Source organism: Lineus longissimus, chromosome 12, assembly GCF_910592395.1.
Source record: "Lineus longissimus chromosome 12, tnLinLong1.2, whole genome shotgun sequence".
NCBI classification, from domain to species: Eukaryota; Metazoa; Nemertea; class Pilidiophora; order Heteronemertea; family Lineidae; genus Lineus; species Lineus longissimus.
In genome coordinates this window covers 16,437,256-16,463,148 of record NC_088319.1, presented here as the reverse complement: position 1 = coordinate 16,463,148, position 25,893 = coordinate 16,437,256, and the positions used below count along the sequence as shown (strand labels likewise).

The 25,893-nt window shown below is 39.5% G+C and overlaps 4 protein-coding genes across 8 annotated transcripts; 2 read left to right on the top strand and 2 right to left on the bottom strand.

The window, feature by feature from the left end:
• Positions 1 to 1,577: 1,577 nt before the first annotated feature.
• On the bottom strand, positions 1,578 to 13,474 carry LOC135496464 (AP-2 complex subunit mu). 4 transcript variants are annotated; one of them, XM_064785793.1, is made up of 12 exons: positions 13,408 to 13,474; positions 12,903 to 13,001; positions 12,306 to 12,571; positions 12,000 to 12,082; positions 10,815 to 10,832; positions 8,482 to 8,617; positions 8,001 to 8,142; positions 5,176 to 5,190; positions 3,906 to 4,167; positions 3,448 to 3,545; positions 3,218 to 3,329; positions 1,578 to 3,078 (listed from the first exon to the last, which is right to left on the bottom strand). In XM_064785793.1, the coding sequence occupies exons 2-12, from the start codon at positions 12,974 to 12,976 to the stop codon at positions 2,944 to 2,946; spliced, it is 1,341 nt and encodes a 446-aa protein (XP_064641863.1). In that variant the 5' UTR covers positions 12,977 to 13,001; positions 13,408 to 13,474; the 3' UTR covers positions 1,578 to 2,943. The 4 variants fall into 4 exon arrangements, with proteins under 4 accessions (XP_064641863.1, XP_064641864.1, XP_064641865.1 ...); XM_064785794.1 differs by lacking the exon at positions 5,176 to 5,190; XM_064785795.1 differs by lacking the exon at positions 10,815 to 10,832.
• Positions 13,475 to 13,675: 201 nt separating this feature from the next.
• Positions 13,676 to 15,224, top strand: LOC135496465 (large ribosomal subunit protein eL22-like). The gene is made up of 4 exons (XM_064785798.1): positions 13,676 to 13,721; positions 14,044 to 14,160; positions 14,536 to 14,657; positions 14,944 to 15,224. The coding sequence occupies exons 1-4, from the start codon at positions 13,707 to 13,709 to the stop codon at positions 15,089 to 15,091; spliced, it is 402 nt and encodes a 133-aa protein (XP_064641868.1). The 5' UTR covers positions 13,676 to 13,706; the 3' UTR covers positions 15,092 to 15,224.
• Positions 15,225 to 15,867: 643 nt separating this feature from the next.
• LOC135496720 (uncharacterized) lies at positions 15,868 to 20,893 on the bottom strand. Of its 2 annotated transcripts, none has more exons than XM_064786190.1 (11): positions 20,785 to 20,893; positions 20,047 to 20,154; positions 19,726 to 19,810; positions 19,251 to 19,384; positions 18,985 to 19,149; positions 18,513 to 18,695; positions 18,000 to 18,095; positions 17,533 to 17,661; positions 17,025 to 17,190; positions 16,635 to 16,732; positions 15,868 to 16,306 (listed from the first exon to the last, which is right to left on the bottom strand). In XM_064786190.1, the coding sequence occupies exons 2-11, from the start codon at positions 20,137 to 20,139 to the stop codon at positions 16,181 to 16,183; spliced, it is 1,275 nt and encodes a 424-aa protein (XP_064642260.1). In that variant the 5' UTR covers positions 20,140 to 20,154; positions 20,785 to 20,893; the 3' UTR covers positions 15,868 to 16,180. The 2 variants fall into 2 exon arrangements, with proteins under 2 accessions (XP_064642260.1, XP_064642261.1); XM_064786191.1 differs by lacking the exon at positions 20,785 to 20,893 and adding an exon at positions 20,577 to 20,743.
• Positions 20,894 to 20,978: 85 nt separating this feature from the next.
• On the top strand, positions 20,979 to 25,889 carry LOC135497107 (uncharacterized). The gene is made up of 6 exons (XM_064786824.1): positions 20,979 to 21,116; positions 21,836 to 21,940; positions 22,371 to 22,523; positions 22,859 to 22,985; positions 23,215 to 23,327; positions 23,631 to 25,889. The coding sequence occupies exons 1-6, from the start codon at positions 21,060 to 21,062 to the stop codon at positions 23,694 to 23,696; spliced, it is 621 nt and encodes a 206-aa protein (XP_064642894.1). The 5' UTR covers positions 20,979 to 21,059; the 3' UTR covers positions 23,697 to 25,889.
• Positions 25,890 to 25,893: the final 4 nt, after the last annotated feature.

The window sequence follows — 25,893 nt, the reverse complement described above, 5'->3', positions numbered from 1 at the left end:
GGGTTGGACTATCTCCATGACCGGGATATACTGCACAAGAACCTCAGGGTAAGACAGTCGCGATGGCATAACCATTATTGCGTTCAACTATCAAGCGGCATGTCTTCGGCCATTCAGGCTAAAAGAATAGACTCAAGATCATGACAAAGGGATGTTCTAGAATCTCTAATACGCGAGATCTTCTCTGTTACAGCCAACCAAAACATTCCTCGCATCCGACGGAACAGTCAAGTTAGGTCACTTCGGCTTCGATTCAGAAAACACAGTTCGAAAAATGGAGCTTGGAATTCGTAAGTAAAACACTGGTTAAACGTTGAGCAGTCCTTGGGGTGTCCTTAATAGAGAAGTTCAACTGTACTATTAATCCTGCTTTAACGTGATTCGGCAATCACATCTCTGTGTGACTTTAGACAATCATTTTTCTATGTGATAAGCAATCAGGATGAAGCCGGACAAAGGAACAATCACGATTTTTCATGTTGGCCCCAACTGACATTAGTGACAGTGGTACAATGAATTCGGTGAATTCACCTGGACATCAAAGCGAGCTATAGATGCTATTCAGGACATGACAACAGACAGAAAGTCTAGCTGAATGCAGCACTGCTCTGTTGCATTTTCCAATTTTGTCTGTTATCACATCACGGAGACATCTAAAAGCATTTCACTCATTTTGAAATCCCAGACTCCCCAGTAAATGTTATCTTTGTGTGCTTCTAAAATTGATTGTACTTTTTCCAGTGGACTCATGTTGTTGGCAACCAGTTGAGCTCCTTTTCTTTCCATCAATGGCGAACTACACCAAATCCTCTGATGTACAGGTTGGTACCAATGCTAGCTGCTAGCGACATGCCAAATTGTGGCTGTACATTTTTCATCTGTAGCTTTGGCAGAACTACTTGTGCGGTGATGCACTGAGTATGAACGAAGTTATATATTGCACTCATTAATGACGATGCACATCAATTCAGACTAACACCAGCAAGACTTTCTGGATTACAGTTGTGACAAGATGGTGGTATGATGTACTTCATAACCCTAAACAACCATCGATAAATCCATCCTTGCCCACAACACACGTGATCTCAAGCATTCACAGACCTTCTTTTGAGTACTGAGAAACCTTTTTCAGGTTTGTGGAATACTCCTTCACTTCCTCTTCACCAGTGGTCAACATCCCTTTGGACAAGTCGTCTTTGACATCATCTCCAATATCATGTTGGGAAATGTCATACCGCTCACGATAATGGAAACCAACATGACAATCATCATTGGTAAAATGCTCATGAAGATACCCCAAGGGAGGCCAACAGTGAAGCGGGTCCTTAATGCTGCGATCAGGAGTTACAACTGCAGGAAAGCACCACTACAGTGAGGCTTGTTGTCCTTTTGAGAAACACACATCCCCTAATGGGCACCATCATCATAAATTGCTTACTGGCAACTTGCAAAACACTTCACTACCTGGATGTTATCCGACTTGAGAGGCTGCAACAACTGTCACCCAGCACCCCTTTGTTGGGAAAATAAACAAATAAAACTTAGGTATTTGCGTACATGGTTATATATTACACATTTTACATTGTTACTACCGGGTAGTTCAGTTATTGCATTTAACTCAGTAACACTAACACATTTATGGGTTGACCACAGATCTTAAGTTACCATGCACTGGTGGGAGCAGAGTATGTAGATTAGAGCTGACGGGCCGAAGCTGGATCAGACTTACTAATGAAGCATTTTGGTGCATCTTGCTAATCAAAACTGCCAACATATCATCACAGATTTCCAGTGATATTACAGAAGTGGAAATGCTAGACTGTTTACCGTTTGTAGTTTCTGACACAATCCAAGTTTCACCGCTCTTACAAAGCTTGGGCCATGGGATGACAAATGATATGCCTTTGCCAATCTACATGTACTAACATTTTCCTTTCTTTTAAAACAAAGTTAAGCATTTGCCATGACAAACGTATCCAACTTATCCAGGATGATAAAAGCAAATGCCCAGAAAGCATCAGACTGGCTTCATGTCCAATTCAGCTCTGACCTAGGACATCCAGCTTCTATACACTGTCATTACACTGCACACCATAATAACACAGTCGAATATAGGCTAACATTACAGGAGCAAATTAATGACATACATGTAGGTTTGCATCGAGGCAATGTGTTGCTCAGAGTGACAAAAGTCAAATGCATGATATTTGAAAGTTATTAAGTACAAGAGGAATAAAGTGAACCATGCTCAATTGAGGACAGAAGTAGAAACTACAGACATGGGCATACCTCAGCACGATGTGGTTTCAAATAAGTGATATTTATACACAACTTTCAGTACTTTTAATCACTTATTCTTAATTCATCTTTCCTCTTTTATCATGGATAACATAATTGAAATAGCGAGAAAGGTAATGCATCTCAAAAGTATTGATTTACCAAAAACTGACCTGGAATATGTCTTTCAGACTTAGCCACTGATGTCTCTACAGATATGAGTTATCTAGCAAGCATTCACCTCAACTCAAGTTAGTCTGAATCGAGATGAGTTCTACAGCGGCCGTCAATCTAGGTTACATTTCTAATATGACATTTACAGAAACTACGGAATGCACAGGTTCCATTCTTTACTAGTTTAACACAGACATAACGATTTCAACGTTCTGCACCACAGCATCAGTGTATCGCAATCATAACATTTTCAACTGGACTCATCACTTTGCATGCTCACAACAAAGTCATATTTACTGTTATTTCAAGGCAATACAATTGCATCAGTTGAGTTCTCGTGTGACCAATCCTTTTTTGAATATCCAAAGAACAACAAACCTCGATGAGTCCGTACATTTGTTTTGTAGCTATGGATACTGTATAACACTAACAGAATCTCTCATTATTAGTCTATTGTTGTGATAGTCCCGTTCAAGGTGGTGGCATTTTGTATTAACATCTCGTCTCGTACAAGCCACTCTTGCCAATGTATCTCACCCACTTGATCACATCGTGGTCACTGTAGTTAAGCTTCGACTCAAACACTTTCAGGTAGCGTACCTTGAACCCGGATGGGGCAAAAGGAACCTGAAACAAGATGATGACAGATTTATAATCAAGCACAACAATAACCAGGCCATGGCTTTCTGTTAACTAAGAAGATAAATTGCCAGAGGAAATGGACAGAGAGCAAGGTAGATCAAGCATATCATGAAGCTCAGCTTACCTCAAAGTTCATTGAAATAGGTGGTCTTGTCCATTTTTTCTTGTCATTGGTGTTTAGAAGTTCAATCTCAGCACTTAGTTGACATTCCTTCATACCACCCATACGCTTGATCCTGAAAATCAGAAATCATCAAGATCAGTGAATATCCCACCACGTGTCTCTTAAACTGGAGAATTGAAGGGAAATATAATACAAACTTGACAACTTTTAGTCACTGAACACAGACTTACTTCCAGACGATAGCATTCTCGCTGGCTTTGTACTTGGCCTTGCCCTTCATGCAGATCACTTGGACTCCACTCGTGTTCAGGGGGGTGGGGATCCGAACCTGCAAGCAGCACAACCAAAGATAGAAATGAACAATGGTCTAGGAAGTGAACATTTTAAATGATATGGGAAAAGATTAGAGAAGAACAAGTCAACATCGATGAATAAGATATGCAATATTCAACTCTATCAAGGTTTGCAACTGGTTGAAAGGAAGCAATATTCAACTCTATCAAGGTTTGCAACTGGTTGAAAGGAAGCAATATTCAACTCTATCAAGGTTTGCAACTGGTTGAAAGGAAGCAATATTCAACTCTATCAAGGTTTGCAACTGGTTGAAAGGAAGCAATCTATCGACATTTTAAATCATCTGAATGACTGTACTTTTATGATTTACATGTATTTCAAAACTTATCCCTACCTCGACTTTCTGGGCAAGAAGAGATGGCTTGAAGTTCGATTTGACGACCACCTTACATTCCATTTTGGAACGGCCAACCTCTCGAACCAGTGGTATAACCCGGAATGGTAGACTAATGTCCTTCGTCGTACGATACCTCATGAGTTCAAATTCGCCATCAGGAGGAATGAAGTTAATGCTATGCTCCGTCTCAAACTTGCTGAGTTTGACACACTGGTGGAACTGGCAGTCATCAATGGCGATTGAAGTTTTACCTGTAGTACTGAAAAAAAGATAAACTCTTGTTCAATGCACTCTCATCCTAAACCTATGATAGAACACCAATTCCTAAATTTTCAATGCACTGATTGCCATAAAATGTTACAATTCCATCACGATTGATTGGTAAACAGTCTAGCACATGATGCAGTCAGAATCTGAAATCGTCTCGGTGCATGCAATATTAGTAGAAACAGTCAGACTCATGCTGTTTGGTATGAAAAGACTCAAATTAAAACCAGGGGTCAATTTTCACCAAGCCAACAGGGTATCAGCACCAAAACACTATCAAGCAAGGATCCCCGACATTAGACAGACATATAATGAAATCACCAATGGAGAGCTACAGTAAAGTTTCAGCGAATTTAGGATGAAAAACAGAGAGATCATCTTGAAAAAAAACATCACAGATGACATGTACAGATAGAAGGTAAAACGGATCCTTTTTTTACAAAAAGGGGAGAAAAGAGAAATCTTACATCAATTATTAAAGAATGGGGCTTCAAATATAAAAACATATCCTAAATAGATATACCGGTAAAGTCCAAAGGATTGAAAGAGTAATTATCAAAGTAATACAGGCATTTGAAACATTTTAACACTATAACATTCTAGCACTGAGCATTAGAGAATAATTAGGATGCCAAAATAATCATTAGACATTTCAAATCTTGACATGCAGCAAATGAAGTACAGTCCTTTTGGCATTAGTTCCAGAACCTCGACATACAGGACGTCCCAAAAAGCATTAAGGTGTATTTTGCACATCGGTGCCCCAGTTGTACAAAACAGGTCAAACACCAACCCCGCATTATTTCTCTCAGTTAACCCCTTCCCTTCACCACGGGACATTCCATGGTGTTATTACATCACTATGGCTTTCGATGGCAGCATTTGTGGCAATGCCTTGCAAGGGACGCCCTGCCCTGATTGGCCTGAATGTACTGTAAACTAAAAACACGAAAACAGTCCCAAGCGAGGTCTAATCTGGTTTAATCAAACTCTAACATACCTGGTCTTGGAGTTACTAAAACAATGGACAAAAACAAAGTAAGGGCAAAGGAAATATCTCTCCTAGAACCCATTGTAACTATTATATATCATGACTCATGACAGTCAATATGCATATTCAACCAACATGTATAGCTTGGAAGCAAAAAATCCTATAACATTCCTATATAACCTACATCAAGTATGAATACTTGCCTACATGTATTATAATAGCAAAAGCCTATGATACTAGGAAAAGCTTCATCTACTCTTTCACCAGGTATTAAAGACAATCCTTAACAATAGTACAGAGTTACTGGTTATTCCTGTGAGTGTATTGGGTGATCCATTGGTTTGCTAATGCATTTGGACTGTCACATCCCTCTACCCAATGATTCCGCTCCCAAACTGGATGTCTCATTCACCGTGACAGCTGTCAAGAATACCCCACCAACCCCAGTGTGAATTTATTAGTTTGTTTTCAAGTGCATGTGATGTTAATTAGTTCTATGGAATGTTATTCATCATCAAGATTTCAAAATTCAGGTTAGCATGTCTCAAACTGTACTCTAGTATACCATACAACACATTCACTACAACTGAAGGAAAAGGGAATTTTGTAAATGTGGTGATGATCATCAAGGAATCAACTGCCATGCAATGCAAAAGCAATGGCCATGCAATGTCAAGTCAACCTTGGTATTAATTATTCAAAGGTTCCGATAAATAATTATGTCATCCCTGCATGCTTAGAATCAATTGGTGTGTTACGTGTTAATGAGTGTACTCAATCACCGCCTACACAGTAGTATAGCAAGCCATCCTGATTAGCCAAGGGGAAAAGCATTAGTCAAACTGTGGGTTTCATACTACAGACTGTCAGTACAATTCGCCTCTTCCAAGATGAGAGTCACTTGAGGGGGCTGATCTGTGTTGAGGCTAATTCTGTGTGAACACCCGTGTCAGAGAACTGGAGGAGGTGTGCATTTTCAAGTTAAGCCCTAACAAGGTGCACACCATTCCAGCCATGCGGGGAAAATTCTACATTATTTGTAAGCTCTGTGGCTGGGTGCAGTTAAGTCAGGTACGATGCAGAGTATCGCATTCCACTGAAACTGGCCTTACCTTCTTGAACTAAAGAAAAGCAAAACAGAGTGGTAAATCTTAAGCGAAAATCATCCAAACTGTTAGGATTGGAACTTGTGCTTTAAAAGGAATCTATAGGCAGGAACATTAATCACTAAATAAAACATGACCCAATTCCCGTAACTGAGCATATTAGCCACACGAAGACTACCAACTTCAACCCTAGCTTCTGCCTACAGTCTCTCTTTGAACATTTCGAAGTGAATCAGGTTGAAGTGTAGAATGATGCAATTATGCATGAATGATAACATTTTGATAACATTATTATCGCTCTCATGAGCTGTAAACAGACTGCTTGTTTTTCCCACAGTATTTGTCGACCGGATTTGTCAAAACACCAAAACAGTCCCAAAGCAACAGGGAATGTGTACTGAATGCAACTGAAATCAAAGCAGATATGGAACTATTCGAGAGGACCCCAACACATGCTCCCTGTGCAGCTCAAAATCGAGCCACACGCCATCAAATATAGCCAGCAGAGATAGCAACACTGATCCTAAAGATTACTCTATGTGACTGGCATATTCAATTGGATGAACCAGTGTGACAAAGGAACAACCCTTAAATTCAATGTTGCAGAAATCATGCCATAGACCCTTCATGCTCTCACGAGATTGCGACATAATCAGCTCAAAACCCCGAATTAGAAATCCTATAAACTTACCTCTTGAGACTACAAAAGTAAAGAAAGCTCATTTACCAAGAGTTTGAGTGAAAAGCTTAGCGCGATGGGCCTGATTTCAGGTACATCCCTATTACAGAGATGGTTTTGACTATGTCAAAGTTAGATGTAAATTACGAAAATGAATGCAATTTAGAACATTTTCTCACAGAATATCTCATCGCAGCGTTCTTTTAAAATCCTGACAACTTACCGTCGAAATTGTAAATATTAGTAAAGAAGTAGGCAAACCCCTCCACCAGTTTACCTTGATGACCCAGTCAGGTCCTTAGAATGTCCCATCAAGGTCCACTAGGGAGTTCACAGTCAGCCCCTCTCCCCAATCTCACCTTACCTCTCAAGGTAATCTAAGGGAAGGGGCAGATATGTCAGCTATTGTGAGTTATCAGAATGTTAAAACCACTCTCCTAGGTAATCCCATTCTGATAAATTCAGGAGCCAAAACAGACCCCGTACCCCTATCTACTTCAATGGACTAATCCTTTTCTCTCTCAAGGGTCATTCCATTCAAGTCTACAGGGTTCACGTCTTAAAGTCGTAATGAGAGATCTCTTTGGTATCAAAACTGCTCAGCCATTGTTGATAGTTAGTTCAGGTTTTAGTTTTAGGCTATCCTTTATTTGCAAAGTTCCAACATCAAAATGCCCGTAATTGGCAGAAAGTTATTGATCACGTGTCATTGTCTGATTCTCATTTCATTAAAACTTTTGTCATGTTGAATTGGCAGTAGGATTTCAAAAACAGAGTCGAAAGATGTAAACATAAGCAAATTAGAAAGGCTAAAGCAGCATTTATGTGTTAAAATCTGCTAAGTAAAACTTTCAAATGGAAAAGAAAAAAAATTTGTTTCAAAGTATTGTCAAATATGCTTAAGTTAAATAGTAGCGAGCCAGAAAAAACTTAAATCAAAATTTCAAAATTCAAAAAATATTTCAAAAACTTTCAGTGACCAACTAAAGGCATTTTAACTTGGAATAATGCAGCGTAAAGGTTAGCCAATCTGTCAAAAGGTGGCATACCTCCTAGACGCATCGTCGGCAGAACTCTTTCCCTTGCTGTCTAACACTAACTTATCATTGATACCAAATTTACACTCGGGCATACCGCTGAGGTAGCTCTTCATTACGACCTTGCCAGCGACGTGGGCGCTAAGCACTTGGCCTGAAAAACGCAGCGAAAGATTGTATACGGGTCATCTACCTATCTGCTGAAAGAGGACGCATTTTTCCAATTATATCCAGCAAAAAGTTGGCCAATAAACATCCCTGCCAGCCGAAGACTCTGTGTTAAAAAATAAGTTTAAAAGATTACTGATGTGTATCAAACAGTTCCGAGTGACAGGAATGCAACAGTTAAACACCTAACAGTTCACACACACGCTTGTGAAATTCCATACTTTTCTTCTCGAATCTCGAAATGGGAACTACCTATCTTCCATTGCCTTTATTATTTGTACAGTAGACTGTTTCATAGAAGCAAAACTTATCCCAACTGGCCTACCTTGCGGTGACATTAGTAAGTTGACGGACTCCAGTACATCAAGAAACAACTCGTTCCGACGATACTTGATGCCTTCTCGTCTCCAGCTGATCTGGCCAGTGACGTGCGACGTGATCTGACTAGTCTCCTCTTTGGTCTAATTTAACAAAAATAGACAAGCAAACAGACTGTTAACTTAAAACTACGCGTCCATTACTGCATTTTCTATCATCATATCATACACTTGACTTGGTATGGTTGGTCAATGATGCTCTTCCTTTTAACAGGACTTGCAGGTGTGTAGTAAGGTTTATGACATGTCGGGATAGAACACCTAAACCTTGTTTTCTTCTTGTCTTCTGACGTAACACTGTTTTACTGGTTTTAATGATCAAATGCATTACACTGTAACGTCCTGCCAACAGAAGCTGAAATTTGACAGGGGCCAAAAGCAGTCATCACCTTTGACTCTACGATATTGCCAGGGATAGCAAATATCTCACTCTATCTAAGCAAGAATAAATACTTTATTTACATCAACGAAAGAGGACAGCAGAGAAACTATTGCACATGCTAGATCGATGATGTTTTTAACCTCTGTCATCTGCTGAATTATGCGACCTTCCTGAAACTTAGCCTGGATACTGCACAAGCCAATAGTGCATTAGTGGCTCTATAAAGTCTAGGAGACCATCAAAACCTGACGGCCGGTCATGAAGAATGACACTTGGGGGTCTTGGAAAAGTAACAGAGGGTATGATGGAAGAGGTTCGTAGAGTTATTAGTTTAGATTATAGAAGATCAAGAAAAGACAGTCTGGTTAGAAAGATCAGTTTGATTTAACCAAACTATTATATATTCCAGTTTCTGGGAGGTAGAGGGTGGGAACCTATACTGCCCAAGTCCAGGACATAAAAGATACCCTGGTATGCACATTTCTGGTGCCTTGATTTTGTTAGTCAATAAATGAAGAGGACACAAAAAAAGAATGGAAAAATTCTGAAGTTGCTAACAGCAGCACACAATAATTTTGATCAAAATATCACGAAATCTAGAATCTCAAGAACACACATGACAACGAAATTATCACAACATCGTCAATCTGAAGGTGGGGCAGTGACCTGCGAGAACTGAAATTTATACTAAGAAATCATGTTTTATGGTACACCCTTTGCCAAAGATGCAGAATCATCATATTGTCTTTCACGGTCATAATTTTCTTGTCAGAATTATCCGAAATCGTTATTTTCTTTGTTGTGATAAGTTGGTTTATATTCATGCACGAGTGGCATAGGTGGCAAAGGATGTACCGACTACTGACGATCACAAACACGTTAAGCAAAGCCGGCTAACTACCATGCCATGTAAGGGGGACCGCCCATGAACAACACTGCGTACTGCTGTTTGAATCACCTACAATGAAGGGCAAAAAACGCATATTACTCAAACAGGGTATGAATGGAAATAACTCATTATGTGGAAGTGATACATTTTAGCCCTTGTCATTGCCATTGGCACAAAACTTGAATTAAAGTAATTTGCTCTAGTTTAATCAGAATATGTGTGAAGCGGTGAAGGTATACAAAGTATAAGTATCATGCCAAGCCACTATTCTGAAGAACTATGACTGATAAAAACTCAGATTTCCTCATCGTCACGAGTCCAAAATCTTAAGCCTCATAAATGATTTATTTTTGGTGCTAATTCCAATATTCCAAGTTATAGTCTCATATCCGCTTTAGACTGACAGCACCCCCCCCCCCCCCCCCCCACCACCCCTTATTTGAGCAAGTCTATTTTCGACTGAGAAGAAGAAAAATAAAGGCACCAGTATTGAAAACTGCTCAGTCACAGACAGCTGGCATAATTTGCTCCTGAAAATGAAACATTCCAGTCGGAGAATCAAATGCAAAATGAATGAACATCAATTGAAGAAATAACAAATGTGGCAGCAACTACACGACAATGCATAAGATAAGAAAATGATGCAAGCACTGTCTATGAATTGAACAGGAACGAGCATTATGTGAAGTGCCATTGGCTGGGCTCGTCGGTAACTGTTTACTGATAATATAAACTTGTATATTTGTCGTAGAACTGAAGGAGGATTTCTTCTGATCTGTAATCAATATTTTGTTTTGAATGGTTACACAAACCTGAGGTTCGTCTTCTAGAATGATATCGAACATTGAGAAGAAAAATTGTAACTGACAATAGTTACAGACTGAAGAAATCCTCTCATATTTACTTCTGTGTTGGGTCACCAACAGGACCAAGGTTACATCCACAAGCCATGCACGGATGAAAGGACAGCTCCAGCCAATTTGTTTATATTTCCAAGCTCGAGCACTTACCTGACCCTTTAGATTTAGCTGATGTTGAAGTGGAAAAAATAAGCATGAAGCAGAAGACTGTGACAGCAGACGTCACATGAAAACAGCAAGCTTGGCACCGGAAAGGACCACGCTCACCCGCGCAGGGTTTCCATTCACAGGCATTGGGTTTGAAAGTCTGGTCAACAACTTGGTAAGTTTATTGCACAGATTGAAGATCAAATCGTACAGCTTAGCGCTGATCAACAAACTTGATGAAGGAAAAACTCAGACAGATGTGGCAGACGCAATTCCAGCAAAGGTGTCTGACATAAAAAAGAAAGGGCACCTGGGCATTTTTAAGGTCAATGATAAACTTCAAAGAATTTAGCAATTTTGCCGCATGCCCTAGATTAGGATCTGTGGTGGCATGCATTGCCACAAGACCAGGTCTCAAATTTCACTGCAGCCTGTGTGACAATTTCTGTAGATTGAAGACACAAACCCTGAGGGGGTGAGCTCATAAGATATGACAAATGGAGGCTGTTGAAATGACTGACCATAACCAGCGATGGTCAAGAACCACATTATCTGTAAATATGTGAGTCTTTAATGGTAATAGTTTACTCACCTTCTGTGGGAGGGAATAACAAGGGGAAGGAAATTTTTATTTGGTTATTAGAAAAAAATGCTTTGAAGGGTTCAGAAGATGTTAGAGGTAGAGAAGGGTAAGAACAAAGGCCAATTCACACTTTCTTCAACAAAGTTAATAATCCATTTCAGGTTGTTTCCTGAAGAAAATTAACCGCATGATTGATAGAGCTTTCTGATTGGATCATTTCTGAATGAGCTTGCAGGGATGCAGAAATCGACACTTTTGATTCGACAATCCACCAGAATTAACCCCCTTTTTCCTTTCAGAAATGCCTAAATGCGTGTTTGATTGTATATTTCTGGTCTTTTTTGGCTTCACATACCTATGCTTCAGTCCCTAAGGACAAGGCAGGCCTATATCTACATGAAGCAAAGGTTTGCACTAATCAGTCATGCCACTCCATGAAGCATTAGAAGGGGATCCTGAATTGCGGGAGTACAAATACTGTCTGTTCAGGGCTCAAAAGAAAGAGTCAGAAAAGTTAGACGTGGCCATATTTTTTTAGCTGATTATACAACCGTAATGATTACATATCATACAGCACTTTTTGAAGAAATAACTCATTTACCCACCTGCGACTTGACTCCCTGTTGTGTGATAAAAGTCTTCAATATTCCGGTGTCTGTATTCTGGGGGTATCCAAAATCGAGAATTTCTGTAAAAACAATATCAAGTCTTAAATAGCAAGTACATGAAAAATGTGTAATGCACCACTTTACAGTTTATTGGCAGAGCAACTGTAGTCAGAGATTCCATACCTTCCATTGTACATCATCAAATATATTACAGCGATGACTGAGTACTCGTCTCAAATTCGAGGCCAAACTGTCCAACTGCTTTATTGACAATTCAGAGCATGCCTTCCATGTTCAACTTACCATCAAGTAATTCATAAATCAGAACAAAGTTATTCTTGATATTTTCTTCAGAGATTTTTCCAAAGTAGGACTGCATGACCTCACACATTCGCACAAGAAACTGGAAAACCATTGACGCATTGACATTTTGCTTTGTGACGGCTGCAACCCAGATGTTAGATCTTTTGATATGGAAGAAGCTTGTCCTGGCAATATTTGTTACGGGAGACCGCACCTGCTGGCGGGCATGGATAACATTGACCCTGAATGCATCAACAGCATTTCGGCTGGAATATAAAAGATACAGGTGTTTGTGCATGCTAAAGTCTAAAATGAAAAGTTTTGGTATGGAACTTAAAACAAATAGGTTTCCCTAGAGAGTAACATCTGAGTTGAAATAAGGGTTCATCATTGCCTTTTGCATTGTTCTAAAATTCAACCATCTTAAAGCCTCAAGAGATAAAATTCACACAGTTCTGATGTGCTCATTAAACATGTTAAAGAAATTAACAGATCAATTTGTGATGGTGAACACTTCATGGATAAGATGCAATTCATCGAGGTTGTGTAAACCGTAGTGTCACTTGGCCATGCCAGTGCCAGTTGCTACACACTTACCCAATATCGTCCCTGTATACCCGAGAGATTAGGACTTCTCCTTTGTGGTTATAGATAAACAACCCACCAATCATTGTTGGTTGTGGGTCAGGCCATCAACTGCAAGGGAAAAAGATGATACAAATCAGTGGGGACATCAACGAATACTTGAAGCTGCAAGTGCAAAGTTTTGGTGACGGCACTGGCACTTGTCATCACTCATTCACTGGACGTTTGTTAGTCGTCAACGATGGATCCATATCCAACCATATTTTGGAAACTGAGGGCAATCCAGTCAAAAGAGAATTTTTGGAGTGGTGTCCGTCCGGATATAGGATGTACACAAGTGCTATCACATCCGTGTAGAAATAAAATCTTTTGTCGGACATCAAGCCGGCCCGATAGAATTAGACGCTCTAAAAAGCACTTATCACACCATTTGTCTATGTGCAAGATGAATTGACTTGGTAACTACTATCAAAACCTTTCATTTGCATTTTGCCACTAGGTAATTTTTGTCCCTTACCAATAATAAAAAGATGTTTTTATCGGCAAAATCCAAAATCGGAAGGGGAGTTGTTCTAAAGATGGAGACATCCGGGCTCTTCGGAAATTTCCGTACATTTTGAGAAAATCTCGAAATTCAAGTACTTTGCTGTAATCTAGTTTTACAAATCGGTACTAAGAAGAAATATTGATATGCCAGTAAGGTTATCAATGTTTTATACTTTTAATGGCAGTTAGAACCGTTTAAACCGGATTTTACGGAATTTGCCGATTGAAGACCCCCAGCAAAGACCACGTTCTGCCTCTACAACTACCGCCATGGCTCCGAAAGTGGTGAGTGAAGCCAGTGCTGTCTTATTTACCGATTTCCATCCTGATCAAAGTGTTTTTTCAGTGAATTATATATCAAATAAACCATAAAGCTATGCCTCTTTGCTTAGATTACTGAATATGTTGAACTTTAATTGTTAAAGGGACAAGAAATGCTTTTAAAAGAACTATGAGAATCGATCCCGGTCAGACACTCGAGAGAGTGCGTACATTTTGTTCTGTAGAATGTACTGTGTACAGTAAAAGTACAGTAACAGTAGTCCTATACAATAGGCCTACATGTACACTGATGCACTGTTCATGAGTTCCACTTGTATTATTATAGCAGAAGAAGGGCAAGACCGCTGCAAAGGGAGGCAGCAAGAAGAAGAAGACCACCCTCAAGTTCACTATTGACTGCACCCTCCCTGTTGAGGATGGCATCATGGATGCTGGAAGCTATGTAAGTATCAATACACGATGGAATTTGTCGTAATTCGATGTGGAATGATATCTCCATTTTATACACTAATGCTGTATCCTTTAGTTTAGCCAATTGGCATTGAGGATATGAACCTCAAGTAAGTAGATTGTTTAAATAAATTTGTCAGTTGCTGCTTCAATGTCATGGGAAACATGGCAATTACCGCAATATGGCTGCAAAATTGAAGCAAATCATTGATAACAAGTTCTTGTATGAAGTTAAGAGTCCAAATTTACTTCCGTGGCTGGTTCTAATCTGTTGTTGGACTAGGGTCTCCTTCCCTAGATTCAGCCATTTGATTAGGGTGGCCTTCCCTAATCTGTGCTGAACAATAGTCTCCCCTTCCCCCTGCAGGAGCGTTACCTCCATGAACGCATCAAGATCCAAGGCAAGACCAACAATCTTGATGGCAATGTGAGCATTGAAAGGAACAAGTCTAAGGTCACTATCAACTCCGAAGTGCCATTCAGCAAGAGGTGAGCAGATAGTTTCTTCTATGTGATGTGTTGCTGTCATGGTTAGTGTAGGAACTTGTAATAAGTATCAGAAGGCTCTTTGTCTTGTAAAGAGCTGTAGATATCAAAGAGCTGTAGAGCTGTAGATATCATCAAAAGGGACCGTTGTACAATAGGACCAATATTTTGGTTTGGTTGCACTGATGCTGTGAAGCTGGCATGACCAGTGCTGCCACCAGGTGGAACCCGATAACATGCTTGACTTGAACCTTGCCAGTTTTCTGATGTCTCCTTGTTCAACTTTCAGGTATCTGAAGTACCTGACCAAGAAGTACTTGAAGAAGAACAACCTCCGTGATTGGCTCCGAGTGGTCGCCAACCAGAAGGACAGCTACGAACTCCGCTACTTCCAGATCAATAACGAGGAGGAAGAAGACGAGGGAGATGATAATTAATCTAATCAGCAGAAGGTTGATCTAATTGACAATGTCCTGACTACCATTCTGTGTACATAAGTGCGACGGCCTTGTATCCACCTTGGCTTGTAAATTATTTTGTACAGGGACAAATAAATGATCGGAAGAGAAATTTCTGTGCTTGTGTGAGTTATTTCTAACTTATCTTCTCTCTACCAACAGAACAGATGACACTCTGATCGGGAATTTCCGTTGCTCCTCCAGAGGGATGAGGCATCCGTGTCTAGCAAACATTGCATCCGATTTAAACCAATCAAATATTTTTCCGTGTGGGATGATGCAATGATTTCATAATGTTGTGCACCATTATACTGCATTACTAATTTGTATACATGCAACAATGCTGAAATGTCGGATATGTCTTTCAACGAAGACAGTATGTTGGGTCCACTTTCCATGGCAGAACGACTACTGGTCGAACTTGTGACTTTGTCCATAATGTGTGATGAGCCCAGCATGGGACTTCTCTTGCCCAGAGTGTTTCGAATATTTTCATTGGATCTTGGCAGCGAAGGTCATCAATGGACCTCTCACGGAAAGGACATGTCACAATCTTGACCACATCCAGTAGAAACTTCAGAGATCATACTGGAGAGAGCTGGTGGTCACAACCATGTGGTCAACCTTCCTTGTGGTCACAACCGATGGATTGGACTCGGCAGTTCTTGAATACCCATGTTTTCCTCACCTAGCAGGTTCTTATGGATGAGCGAGTCTTCATGCAGTGGACAAGTCAAAAAAAAGTAACCAAAAAGTAAGGTTAATACATCCAAGCTTTTTATTTGTTGGCTGAAATCATAGTTGTGCTCCTGCTGAAGCACTGGCACATTGATCATAAAACTTGAGCACCATTATTTTTAAAGGTCCTTGCTCACATAAGTAGTCTGAACAAGGGACTAACTTTCACACTCGGAACAACCCTCTACCAATACAAATATCAATGCGTTACATAAACCCTCCTTCTCGATAGCTACAAAATGCCAGACTTTAGTATACATGTAGAAGTTATCATCACACCAGTGTTTTGTCCCTAAGTACGGAGAATCATTAGATAAGATGTCTATCTGGTTATATTCCAAATTCCTCCATCATGACGACCCTGTTTTCTACTCGCGCCTTCTCAGCTGCAAACACAATGAGGTGGCTGGCAAGTGTCTCATCCGGCCCAGCTACAATGTTTGACCTGTCATCCTCCTGAAAGGCAGAGTTTTGGAAGTTACAATTAAAACTGACTTCGTCTCGGCAAGTATCCCCACTCCTCGGTTTTCAGCAATAGAAATGTTTGACACGACATACTGGGCTTTTCATGGTATTCTCACTGCATCTTTGTCCTCATGAGACAACGGTATGAATGCAAATTACAATTGAACACCATAGAATATGTGTACCATCATGCAACTCGGAAATGATAAGACATTTCTTTTATGTCTTTCCTTCACCAAAGGGATCACAACAAGTCCTTCAAGGACTTGTCCAGGACAACTGAAGAACTGTTCTTCAAAGAGTGCTGATATCAACTTACTGCTACTGCTTTGACGAATGCTTCGATGAGTCTGTAGTCACAACTACCATGGCCTCCTATAGAAGCAATGTTTGGATCTTCTCTACACGGGTATGTGGCTGAAATAGACAAGCCGTGTCTGATCGGGGACTATTTCTGCGTTCAGTCTTGAGGAGACCATCAAACTCCCGTTTCCAACATGTCTGAGGTCTTTTGCTGTCTTGGTACAGGCAGCAGGAAGATGGAATCCCCATCAGTTAAAGAATACCCAAACCACATGACAATATCACTCCTCAAATCATTATAAAATTCAAGTTGGTATAGATAATCTTGTTCTAAATAACATCTGATCGAAGAGCTTCATAATAACAGACTTTTATACAAAGCAAGAAAAAAGGGCACATTACTTACTAATGTTGTTGGTCAAGAAATCTTTCACCTCCACAGGACCGTCAAACACACCATGTATCTCTCCCTTCGTTCCAAAGACCTTAGTCTCTCGTATTCCAACTTTCTGAGTAAAAGCACCCATGGTCAAGGAAGCTGTGATTCCTCCTGCAAACTCCATGTTCACAATCTAAAGATACAGGAATGAGTAGATTGTACATGTACCTGACATCAATAACTTTCTTGATCAGCACTGACAAGTGCTAACTTGTATCTAATGATACCTTCCCCAAGCCATCTTGTACAGACCCAACCAAAACCCAATTGTGAATGTCTGGTCATCCATGTCTCCCTTCCAACCAGGTCTTTTGAGCACTAAATTTACTTCCAAAAGGCAACAGAATGTACAACATATTACCTTTGCTGAACACACAGACACAGAGAATATGGCTGTGACATGGCACTTGTTATGATTTCACAAAACGACATCAAAAACCCATTACTTCCACGAATTTCATAGGTCATATATTACCTGATGACTGACAACATCATTGTCACAATCATAGACACATCTGCCGTATGGTCCCGTCTTCAGGGCTTCTGTCACACTCTCGATGTCCTTGACATCGGTGATCACACTCACTGGCCAACCAAACTGACCCTGGGAAAGATGAACATTAAAACATCTAAGATCTTAGTGCAAGGACATTAGCACATCCTCAAATGGTCTTGATCCCCCACCATTCAAAGATTTCCAAAAAAGTGCATTGCGTGACCTTAAAAACAATTATATATCAAACTACGAACTCATCCTGAACAACAGGCCCAGCTGAGCACAACTACCATAGCTGTCATTGAAAGGCATATAACAAATCATCCTTCGGAAAGGAATTCTGTGGTGCTTGACTATACTTTGCATTTGTCCCAATGGTCTTTTGAGGACAAATTCGCAACCAAATGAAGTACATAAGTTTTCTGCTGTAATAAAGGTAAACTTACACTTTTAGCTCCGTCTTCAAGGTATATCTTCTTAGCAGAATATGGGCACTGATTTTCTATTGCACAGTCGAGACAGCGGGAGGAAGCGCCTTCAGGCTGTAAAAGGTAAAATTATCTTGTCTTTATCTTAAATCAGGCCCAGAGTAAGAACATAATATGTATATATATCATATGATTTTGGCAGTAACCGCAGGGAACAAGGTGCTTTAGTGAATACATCTCCATATATTCCAACCTGATAGATGATTACTACTTCATAACATATTGTTACAGGATTTGCTGATCAAAAACCTTTTCTCAGTCAGTATTCTGAAAGTCACTAATAAGATAATGTCGGAATGAAGACAGGATCACAACCATTCACTTCTCAAGGACGGTTTCATTGACGAGAGAGTCAAATCCATCAAAGTGACATGTATTAACAACAAAATATTTCTTGACAGTGGGAGAACAGCGCCCAGATGTGCTTGGGAGTTACCATGTTGCCTGCTGAGAAGGTCACACTGTAGTTACCTGATTGTCCTTCGTAAAGTGCATCAGGCTACCAAACGATGAAACTTTCATGCATCTCCGGCCAACCCAGTGATGAATCAGGTCAACATCATGACAACATTTAGCCAATAATGAGAACACCGTTTCTTTTTCATTCCGCCAGTTTCCACGTACAAACGAATGTGCAAAATGCCAAAATCCGACCTGCAAAGTGAAAAACTGATTTTTAATATTTCGGAGAAAATCATACCTTGTTATGTTAGTAAAATCTGTGAAATTACCAAATGATGAATTTTGTCACATTTACGCCCAATCCAGTGCCTAATCATGTGCCAATCATTACAACACTTTGCGTGTAATGAGGACGCTGTTTCATCTTCTTGTCGCCTATTTCCACAGACATTGGACTGTGAAAAATGCCAAGCTCGATCTGGAAGATATTGATACTGGTAAAAGATCTAAGATCCCCATATAAGCCAAGGGCAGAACCTACCGATTCAGAATGCTGAATGTTAACCACATCACCAATGGCGCCACTGTCTATCACATCCTTGATCGTCTGTGAATGTAATCCATATCGTAGAACATGTGCGACAGCCAGGATGACACTGTTATCTTTACAAGCTTTCACTATCTCCTGACAATCACTTGCAGTGACCTAAAGAAACAGAGATACAAAACTATGTATAGGGCCTTATCAATGGGCCTACAATGCGTTTTGTTCTACTTTGTTTTGATCACTTATTTCCAGAAACTTACAGCGATAGGTTTCTCAAGGAGGATGTGATATCCCTTATTAGCAAATGCTATGGCTGGTTCCTTATGCATCTTGTCCAAAGTTGCTATGATGACACAGTCCGCAAATCTGTCCAGGGCTGCGGCATCTTTCCAGTCTGAAATACAACCAAACCAGGATGGAGAGAATTCGGATCAGAATTCTGAGCTTAAGTGACACCTGAATCTACAGGATATTTGGTGAAACACTGGTGTCCAAAATCTAGCTACCATCAGAAGAGCTGTTTCTACTTTTTGAAGTCCAAGTTACATGTACATAAACATTGTGTCAAGAATCAATAAAGATTAGTCTTTATCACTTTTTGATTGTATCAATAATTGCTTCGCACCGAAAAGAGCCATTTCTGCTTTCTGCCATTCATCACTCTCCTTGAACTAATCATGTTCTTATGTGGTGGTATTCAAAACCATTATGTACAAAAATGACTAAGTGTCTCACCTGTAAATACATGTTTGCTCTCAATGGAAAATTTGTCTTTCATGAGGTCTCTTCTAAACTTCCTTGGCTCAGCCACTCCAACTATCTGAGTGGAAAAAAGGGGAAATATACTTATCATTATCAATTATTTCTAATGAAGGTAAGAAAAGTTTCCAAATGCCAAGTAAACCATCACAAGTAGAAACATTTTTGCCCTATCTTGCAGTATTCAATAAAAGGTTTTATCTCTGAAATCCTAAATCCAAATAAGAGATATGTGCTGTGCCTTACAATCAGTAGAACATAAAACTGGATAAGCCTTGACTAACAAATTGTCCTTACTCTGAATTTTTCTGGTTCTGATACGGAGTAATCTGCATAGTTGTTTCCCCGGTTCCCAGCACCAATAACGACAGCTGTGACCTCTTTCACCATCTTCAGTTTCCTGATCTGCAAATGAAAAACATATCATCATGATGTGAACTGCCACAAAAAATGCTCTAGGATCAGGCCAGAAATTCGCAAACGATATCCAAACTGCCTCGCAATAATGGCGAATTAATCATTATTAGATATCACTATTAGTGCAATACTGATATCTTAATCTTTGTGGCAAGACCCTGTTGGCAAGATCTTGGTGGCAAGCAGTGTCAATACCCTCCTGGCTAGATTTAAATACCACGCCCGAGCTGTCCCCTTAATCAGAGAAATCAGCTGAACCAGGAATGAGGAAATGAAATCAGTGAAAAGCCAAAACCTGAAGCAGGAATCACAGGGATCTGAGGCAAAAAGTGCTAAATACAAGAAATTGAAACATTCCAGAGGTACAGATAGTACCTCTGGAAGAGGTGCAGATTACTCTGGATACATACTGATAGTACCTCTGGAATTAGCACTTTTTGCCTCAAGCTCAAAGCTCCAATCCCTGTGTGGCAGCTAGCCTACAGGCCTAGGAAAAGGATAGGAAAGAGGAAGTGAATATTTAGAACTGGCTTCTTCTGTGTGTTTTTTTACTGTTTTCAGCTTCATTTAGCTTTGACAGCTCATTTAAATGATTCCAATCTATTCTAGCATCCATACTTCACGCTAAGTGATGTTCTTTTTCAGGCACAGCAAATTTTGGAAGGAGAAATTTGAAAAACAAGAAGAGCACGGCAGAATATGACAGATGCAAGTGTTGACATGTGTGCGTCACTTTAATTGCCTAACTGTGCAATCAACGTTCTGCGCCAATCAGCTCCTTGGGTTTTAGTCACATGATCATACATCGGTAGCAAGCCGCAACAATCCTCGTGTAAATTTTGCACCAGAGTGCTCCTGTTTCTACCTAATTTTCTCCAAGAAAAAACATTATCATGGCTGCTGCAAAGCCGCATCTTGCGAAGGATAACACGATGAAAGTAACTGCCAAGGTTCGTTGAAATCTAAGAAGCACTTTTACTATTGCACGATGTTAAAGTTAGCGATTCTGCAAGTCGAGTTTCTGCAATGGAATTTCTATGTTGATACTTGCCCTTCACCAACCCCTCGTGAAAAAATTTCCTGACTCCTTACTAAGCGAAAATAAGACCCCATATTTGCTTATTAGATGCTTGAAGTATTCAAGTAGGGAATAGACACGTGATTTCTTCTTACTAACCGCAGATTTTTGCAAACGAAATTCGTTTAGTGGGGCTCTATTTTTAAGGAAGTGTTGTCAAAATGGCCGCCGTTCAGGCCAGTTATTTGTGTGCTTGCCTTCAATTGGATCATGTAGGTGTCTGTTATTGAAGACAGGTCGTGCACTGGTGCGTATCATGCTATATCTGGGTTATCTATCTATCATTTTGTGTATTTTTTAGGCTTGCATCCCTGTTGATCCTGAGTAGTAAATTAATTTCTGGAGTGTGAGTTGTTGCTCCCCACAGAAATTTCTCCCTTGTTGCTTAATTTTTTTCTTCGGTTTCGACCAATTTTTGAGTTGCACATTGTGGCCATGGATTGGCCCCAGTAACAGAACCGTGGATTGTCGACGACATTAGGATTTGTTCATTTGATAATAGAATATAAGGGTTTGTAAGACATGAATTTAGATGTGATTTACTGCTTGATAAAACTGCTAACAAGCTTTGCTTTCTGTGTCTTCTTGCAGGAAGGCGTGGACTTTCTCAAAGCTGAGGGTGCCAAGGATCTTCTGAAGGCGCAGGGCTTGATTCCTGATGTCAAGAGGGTCGGCACGATGGAGAATACAGCCAAGGTCCATATTTCCGCCATCCAACAATTCTGCTAAGTAGCTTGCTAGCTGGCTAGAAACAAATTACGGTGAAGAAAAGGGGTTTCGCAAGACTGAGGTGACATATTGTACAGACTCTCTGCCAGTCTCAAGTATCAAATCTGGTTGTTAATAGCATGGCAAACCAGATTCATCTGGTTGTTCAAATTGGGTAAATTATTGCCCAAGGAATATGCTCTTGTTATTAAAGATAACAGATCAAGAACTATGGTTTGTGAGTTCATGTTTTTGCCAGTAATGCTGGATATCCATATATTCAGTCATCAAATATGGTGTAAAGTGAAAGAAAACGTTGTCTTGGTAAACTAACATCAAGATCTTCAGCTAGCTTGTTAATTAAACTATGGTCATGATGTTGATATCATACTTTACGTAGTCTCATCTGTTATTTCAGGAGGCACATTCATTGTTGGCAGGTATGGGCGGTAAGGTTGATGATGATGCCCAGACCAGAGGTCAGCAGAAGCAATTGGATGCCATAACGTCTGAACCACCAGCGAAAAAAGCAAAATTATCCAAAAATTTAACGATGGCTGCTACTGCTCAGGTAAGATGTGGATATGTTACTCTTGACTCCCTGGACAACACCTTTGAATAGATATACAGTAGAACCTCTCTATTAAGGACACCCTTGGGACTGACATGCTGTCCTTAAAAGAGAGGTGTCCTGATTGCAGAGGTCAATTTGATTGAAAACAACAGGTTTGGGACCAAAATCAGTGTCCATATTAGAGAGAGGGGGTCTTTAATAGAGAGGTGTGATCGCTTAGAGAGGTGCCTCAGTACTTTGTTCATTCCAGGTGATTATAGAGTAATTGGTCACTGGTAATTTGAGATCTATATTCACTTGTCATGAATCTGATGTGTTTCTGTTTATTGTAGGAAGCCAAAGGTCTGCTGGGTGGAGAGAAACTAGGTGACACACGCCAAGTGACAAAATCAACAAAAAAGAAGAACGCTGGTGCTGTTCCACAAAAACAGACGTCCATCCAGCGTTGCATTGCAGAATGTAAGTTTATTTTAAAGTTTACCTGAATTTTAAATTTTTTATAATCATGTTATATTTTTCAGAATTCCAAAGATTGGTTCCTTTCAGGTAGAATTGTTTTTTTATGTCATTTCATATTCTGGTTTTGAAATATAAAAAAAACGTTTTTCATAAGACTGTGGGGATTTGCTATGTTGTACTGTATACAGATTTGACCATGTTTTATGACTCAATGCTCCTGTTTTTTCAGCACAATATTTCGTTGATCCAGTCGATACGAGCGCAGGACGCCAGACCCGTGCCCAGAAACGTGGCGATGTTTATAAAACTCCAGAAAAGAAGGCAAGCAAACCTGCCAAGGCTGTAAGTTGTTAGTGTCAAGAAGATTGAATTGTGTCATTTGGCTTCTGTTTGTAAGATAAAACTGAGAGCCGAAGGGAATGGCTCACTTTAGTCTTCAGGCATTTGACTTGTCATTCTGGCCTCAGGTTTTGCAGCTCTCACAGGCATTGTGGCCAGTGGCCAAGACTGTTCTTTCCAAAACAAGTGTGTGTATACATGTAAAATGTTACATGCTACATTGTAATTGAAGTGTGTTAGAGTTATATTTTCACCTCTTTGCAAGAAATAAGTGGCACATTTATCATCTTATTGTTACATTTTCAGGGAGGTGCAAAGCGAGGACGGAAACCAAAGAAAGCAGCAGCGGAACCAGCAGCTGATGCAGAGTAAACGTTACCATGGTTACCCTTGGGAACTAGACGGGTAGTCGTAGTAACCATTGTTGTTACTATATGGAATAATTACATGAGTGAAAGAAGGTGATTGTGTAGTATTTTGGGTATATATACTGTTAGAGTCTTGTTTCACTTGTGGCCAAACTGAGGCCAAAATTATCTGCATCGAAAAAGTGTGTTTTTGTCCTGCAGTATTCTGTTTCCGTCAGTTCTCCAATCTGCACTCGAGGATAGATAGAAGTTGTAACTTTTACCCGCCACACACCTGTAACTTTCTGGAGTCTCCCACCTATGTTGACAGGTTGGAGATGATATGCATGTGGCATATGTTGTCTGGCGTTTCATCATTTTGGATTGAAGTTCTGTTTTTGTAATACTTGATGTTACTGGTCTCTGTGTACATGTACTCTTTGTGCCAGTTGGAATTTATACTGACTGACTGTAAAAACATCAATTAGAATTTACACAATGTGTAAGCAAACGTTCATTATGGACACGATTTTAAAATCACCTAACTAGAAATTCAATATCTGTTTGGAAGGAAGTCTGAAAGAACCATATAAGTGGACATGTTGGTATGCATTATTATTGACAACCATGAATTGCAACTGGAGGCTGCCTTATACCATTAGAGATTATTATAATGATGCCTGGATACAAACAGATGAAAAACCAACTTAAAAGCACACGAGTTTGTTTGTCCACTTATTTGGTGTATTATACAGCCAGATTCAAGGTACCTTCTATTTGCCCTCCTCTCGCCGAAGCCCGTAGTTGTATATTTTGGAAAGAGAGACATTCCTCAAAAAACTGGCACAGTGACCTACCCTGCAAAAACTTGGGAACATATGCAATATATTTGCATCATTATTTGTTAGTTCAGTAGTAGAAACCGTTGTTGATGTAACTGTAGATCTTTTAATTGAAAAAAGGTACTTCTCGTTGTTGATCTGTTTAGAAAGGACCAAATGTGGTGAAAATTATGATATGCCAAAAAAAACTGCGCAATGATGAAATTGTATGAATAGAATGTTTTACTATGTGTATCCTTTTGTTAGAGCGCCAAATGATTCCCCTGCAGATAAGTTGGGAAATGATTACACTTTCATGACTAAGAATGTATTTGGAACTGAACAAAACGTGTATCAAACTTATTTTTGTTAAGAAAGTGTTATGTTGGTACTGTCATTCCAAACATTCTCAAAAGATGGATTCCAAATTAATATATTTAGGCATAATCAAGCATATTCAGCATTTTAGCCTGCAGACCCTCATTTTGGACTGCAGTGACATTTTATAGAATCAGTGTCGCATATAGAATGTCTATAAAAAGACAGAAAATACTGATCACTCTTATTGCGAACAACTTTAAATAAAAAAATTTATGTATACATATTATACTTATTCATATTTATTTTATTTCTTCATCGTGTTTTAATAATTTTTTTGAATTTTATGCTTTTGGCCTTACTGACACTTGCATACACAATTTACTGCACAATCTTCAGTGTAATATGAGGGTAGTGTCATTTCTCATTTTGTAGTTAGGTCATTTTCACCATTTCAAATTTGGCATCTCGAGTTTTGAAAAGCTTGTAACGACGCTGGTTTGGTTTTTGGCATTAAAAACTGGTATGAAAGTTGTCTAAGTGTTGTCCTCTTCTTCAAAGGAAATCACAGTGTTAATCTGAATATTTATCTTGATTTAATGTATGTCATACTTGGGTAGAAAAACCCGGGGAAATTATCTGACTGTAACTAAGATTCGTTACAGAGTGTAAGTAGAAATCATCCAGTCATGTCATCTCTCACAAAATGTTAGATCTCATCAACCAATCACGTGCAATGTTTATAACTGCCTAACTTTACCATACTTGCCTAACTGCATGACAGGCTACAGGCTGTTCTGAACGATTTGTGTCATTCATTTTCACTCCGTGGCATTGTATTATTTCCATTTTCACAGTTAATACCTATCTATATTATATACAGATTTTACTAGATATATGTGTACTATCATGATCAGCAATATTATGTGACTGACTATTGATAAAATGTAACTTGAGAATTATGTAGTTTGGCCAAAAGTTATAATTCTCTCCAATTTGGCCTTTATGTATGTTGGTAAACTTATGTTTTGTAATGTTTGTTTTGTGGATATAATAAACGGCATTTCTCTCGGAAGTAATTTT

Bases quoted from the DNA above. Each gene is read 5' to 3' on its own strand.
- LOC135496464 (XM_064785793.1), bottom strand. From the start codon at position 12,976: ATGATTGGTGGGTTGTTTATCTATAACCACAAAGGAGAAGTCCTAATC. The intron at 12,572-12,902 runs GTAAGTGTGTAG...TTTATATTCCAG, and splicing joins GTATACAGGGACGATATTGG to CCGAAATGCTGTTGATGCAT. The intron at 3,330-3,447 runs GTAAGTCTGTGT...TCTGATTTTCAG, and splicing joins GAGAATGCTATCGTCTGGAA to GATCAAGCGTATGGGTGGTA.
- LOC135496465 (XM_064785798.1), top strand. The intron at 14,161-14,535 runs GTAAGTATCAAT...TTCCCCCTGCAG, and splicing joins TCATGGATGCTGGAAGCTAT to GAGCGTTACCTCCATGAACG. The intron at 14,658-14,943 runs GTGAGCAGATAG...TTCAACTTTCAG, and splicing joins GAAGTGCCATTCAGCAAGAG to GTATCTGAAGTACCTGACCA.
- LOC135496720 (XM_064786190.1), bottom strand. From the start codon at position 20,139: ATGGTGAAAGAGGTCACAGCTGTCGTTATTGGTGCTGGGAACCGGGGA. The intron at 19,811-20,046 runs GTAAGGACAATT...TTTTCCACTCAG, and splicing joins CAGAACCAGAAAAATTCAGA to ATAGTTGGAGTGGCTGAGCC. The intron at 19,385-19,725 runs GTGAGACACTTA...GTTGTATTTCAG, and splicing joins GAGCAAACATGTATTTACAG to ACTGGAAAGATGCCGCAGCC.
- LOC135497107 (XM_064786824.1), top strand. From the start codon at position 21,060: ATGGCTGCTGCAAAGCCGCATCTTGCGAAGGATAACACGATGAAAGTA. The intron at 21,941-22,370 runs GTCCATATTTCC...CTGTTATTTCAG, and splicing joins CGATGGAGAATACAGCCAAG to GAGGCACATTCATTGTTGGC. The intron at 23,328-23,630 runs GTAAGTTGTTAG...TTACATTTTCAG, and splicing joins CAAGCAAACCTGCCAAGGCT to GGAGGTGCAAAGCGAGGACG.